The 3,574-nt window shown below is 53.2% G+C and overlaps 1 protein-coding gene across 1 annotated transcript; it reads right to left on the bottom strand.

Moving 5' to 3' along the window:
- Nucleotides 1–798: 798 nt before the first annotated feature.
- Nucleotides 799–2,310, bottom strand: LY79DRAFT_512170 (CFEM domain-containing protein; the record flags this gene model as incomplete). The annotated part of the gene is made up of 4 exons (XM_060554340.1): nt 799–1,321; nt 1,390–1,892; nt 1,955–1,980; nt 2,079–2,310. 4 exons carry the CDS (start codon nt 2,308–2,310, stop codon nt 799–801), a joined length of 1,284 nt encoding a protein of 427 aa, XP_060416027.1.
- Nucleotides 2,311–3,574: the final 1,264 nt, after the last annotated feature.

Here is a 3,574-nt window from a genome sequence, read left to right as displayed (position 1 = left end):
ACTAGTGTTAGTATATAGGTAATATAGCTAGAGGCAGTAGGTTATATAATATACTACCTACTAGTAGAATCTTTACTTTTGCCTATACACAAGGGTGCTACTACACTTATACTCCTACTTCACCTTGTTAACTAGTTAACTATTAATAACCACAAATTTGACTACCTTTTCCTAACCTTCGTGATATCACAAGATACAGGATCCCATTAATTAACCAGTAAAAACCAACAATGTCGGCAGGAAACGTTGCCAAGTTTACAAGTGTTTGCCAGGGAGAGGCCAATGAGCTTCTCCCTTTACCCAGCTTTTGCCTCTGCCTCACCGTGCAAGCCCACGGAGGCCACAGCTGCTGCTTGTCCCGATGCGGGATGCTAGAAACGACATCCTCAAGCCCTACAATTTTTATTTTTTCTTAATGAGACTGGTCCTTGGCAAGGCCAGCATGTTGCAGTTGACGCGTGTGGGAGAAGGCAAGTTGTGCAAGTGTCATGTTTATTTCTCCTCCAATGTGGGTATCTCAAGTGGTACAGAAAACACGGCGTCAAATAGCATATACATGCAATCCCAGTCAAGGGCTTCCGATCAACCTTCTCGTCGCACGCCCCGCAGCTCCCGCATCCGGACCAACATCGACAGGCCTGCTCCGCCATGTTCGTCTATATGGATTTGTACAGGTAGGTGTAATTCAAACCAAAAAATCTGAAAAAGAGAGAGAAAAAGGTGTCTATATGCATGAAAGAATCAAAGAAGTGCCAGACCTCTAGTCGTTGCTTTTTTTTTTTTTTTGGCTTTGATATTCTAAAACATACCTGAGTTGTTGGTTGGGTACGGCTTCGCGTCATAATTGGTGCGGCCCGGCGCGGCCTCGTTCCTGTTCACGGGCTCCCGTGTCCCGCGGAGCACCGAGTCGCGGTGGTCGTCGTAGACGACGTCGACCTCGGTCGTGCGCATGATGCCGTCGTAGGTCATGATCTCCTCCTCGCTCATGGTCGGCGAGTGCGACCGGATCTCGCGGCCCTTCATGCTCTTGAGCTTGAACGTGTCGACGTGGTTCGACACCGTCGTCGTCGTCACGCGGGACTTCTTGGCCGAGTCCGTGCTTTGCCCGTAGCGGGCGCGAGAGGCCTTGATCGAGGCGAAGAACTTGGGGAACCAGCGGAGGAAGAGGCCGCGCAGCGCCGGCGCCGAGGCTGCGATGATGGCGAGGTTCGTCTCGACGGCCGACAAGGTGAAGCGGATGTCGTAGGTGGGGTCTTGCGTGTTGAGGTGGTACGAGATCTCGATGAGCACCAAGAGGCGGAGGATGCTGAAGAGGGTGACACTGGGAGATGTGTGAGAAGGGTGGGGGGTCCCGGATTCAAGCATGACGGTTTGTGTGACTTGACTTACACGGCTCCCAGGGCGAAGACGGCCAGCAGCGCGATCTTCACCCGGATGGGCATCTGCAACCCGAGGAAGATCCAGAAAGGCAGGGCCAGGAATACAACATCGGTGAAGATGGTCAAGGCGGCGGTGCTGACATAGAAGGCGGACGTGTCGATGCACTTGCCATCCTTTGGGGGGTCGCGGCCCATCCTCTCCCAGAAGTAACTAATGGGCTGGCACTGGAACACGACGGTGAAGAAGATTGCGATCATCAACGCAATGTTGAAGACGTTGAGCCCGATGATGGTGAGTCGGACCGGACGCTTCTGGCCGCTCAACCGCAACAGGAACATCAGCATCGATGTCTTGACGAGCGCCAGGATCGGATTGTACAGAATCTGGATGATGTAGTTCCACTGGAAGCCCAGCCGGGGGTCGGCCTGCAAAGGAATGTCGTATACATGAACGCCGAGGAAGGCATATCGCATGCCGAAGTAGGACGCTATCGTCTCGGCGACGGAATCGGCCTGGGAGTATCGTGATGAGCAGCCCTCCCAAGTAGATCTGGACGTCGGCAGAACAAGCTTACCGTAGCAAGACATATCAATCCATCATCTGCCGCAACGCCCTGTTAGCCACCTGTGCCGCTTTGGAACGGGATCGACCTGCGGCCAGGTCTGTGAATGCCGAATCAGGTTATGCGGATCACTCACCCCAGCCAAACTGCTTCGAGCTGATCCTGCTGTACACCCGCAGAGCCACCACGATGACGGCGACGACGGGGAAGAAGAACAGTATAAAGAACCCGATGTGTTGTAGAGGCGAGTACGGGTAAGGGTAGTCGTTCGACACGGGAGGCAGCGCGGGAGCGGCGTCAGAGGAGTTAGTGTCCTCCCGCCGGGCTAACAGCGCCGCGTGAACCAGAGCGGCGATGGTTCCCGACATGTTGGTGCTTCTCTCTTTTTACTTTTCTCTCTCTCTCTCTTGGCCGTTGTCGTTTTCCTTGGGACGATGTTTGGTAGCGCTTTCCAAGCCTAACTGAGCCGCGGCGCACAAGTATGTGGTAGCTTGGTATTTGAGAAGAGGACGTGGGAAACGGTTCAGGAAGATGGGCTGGAGACAAGAGTAGATTCCATACGCTGCCGCCTCTCTGAAATGAAGCCGAAAGCTGCTAGAAAGAAAGAAAAACGTAAGTTCTTCTTTGCCGTCCTAGGTCCAAGATGTACTGCTATCCGGCGCAGGAATCCAGATGGAGGTAGAGAAAGATCGACCAAGACCCGACGAAAAAGTCTAATCTATCTTCCCGCTCGTGCAGCGGACAGGATCGGCCAATAAGAGGAACGGCGATACCGACAGTCAAGACGTCTCTTGGTCACCTTCACCTCTGAACTGGTGACCTGTGGCGCCTGAGTTTCCAAAACAGATCCTGTTACCGGCTGCGCAGGTTGGCCATGGCAGAGCTGGAGCTCGGATGGAACACCGGTTTCCACCACTCCTTGTTGCCTGTCGGTCTGCATAGTTATACACTACACTGGACATGGATTTCTTGACTCGGGTGAGTGCGAGGTCCTTGGTCGAAGATGTTCCAGCCCTGCGTTGATCGATCTTCTTCCTCATCTCACATCCCGCCGTCGAACTATCTAAGCACATGACGGCTCGAAGAGAGGCCCAATAATGAGACTCGCGCTTGCAACTATACAGTTGGCACTACTGAGCGCCGGTGGCGTGAGAAGAGGGGGAGGGGGGTGGGCAACCGTTTGATTCATCTCACCTCCTCCTCCTTGCTCTCGTGCGGCACCAATGGACTCGCTCTTGTGAGTTCCCGTTGAAAAGCTCTCATGAGTACTCTGCCTGTTAAATTGCCCAGCAGGGAAACCAATCCGCATATGTTCGCCTCCAGACCCTTCCATCTCTGAGAAATAGAACAGGTTGAAGCCGATTCTCGCTGCAGGGCGGGCGGGTGTCAAGGTTTGGTAAATGATGTGCGAGATCGTTGGCATCATCCTATGGCTGTAGGATCATCCACCAAAATAACATCCATTCAAATCATAAGACGAATAATTTGGGTTGCTTCGATCATGCGCGTCAACGCTTGTATAAGTCTGGCGGAATATGCGCTTCGTGGAAGCTGTAGCCAACAATTCATCCATGTTCCCAGGCCAGATTCCAGGGACGCATGCACGATGGAACTATGCATGAGGTTCGGACC

Source organism: Colletotrichum navitas (assembly GCF_030913465.1).
Source record: "Colletotrichum navitas strain CBS 125086 chromosome Unknown LY79scaffold_18, whole genome shotgun sequence".
In the NCBI taxonomy this organism is placed as follows: Eukaryota; Fungi; Ascomycota; class Sordariomycetes; order Glomerellales; family Glomerellaceae; genus Colletotrichum; species Colletotrichum navitas.
Note: the sequence above shows the minus strand (reverse complement) of the source record. Positions and strands in the feature narration are given on the sequence as shown.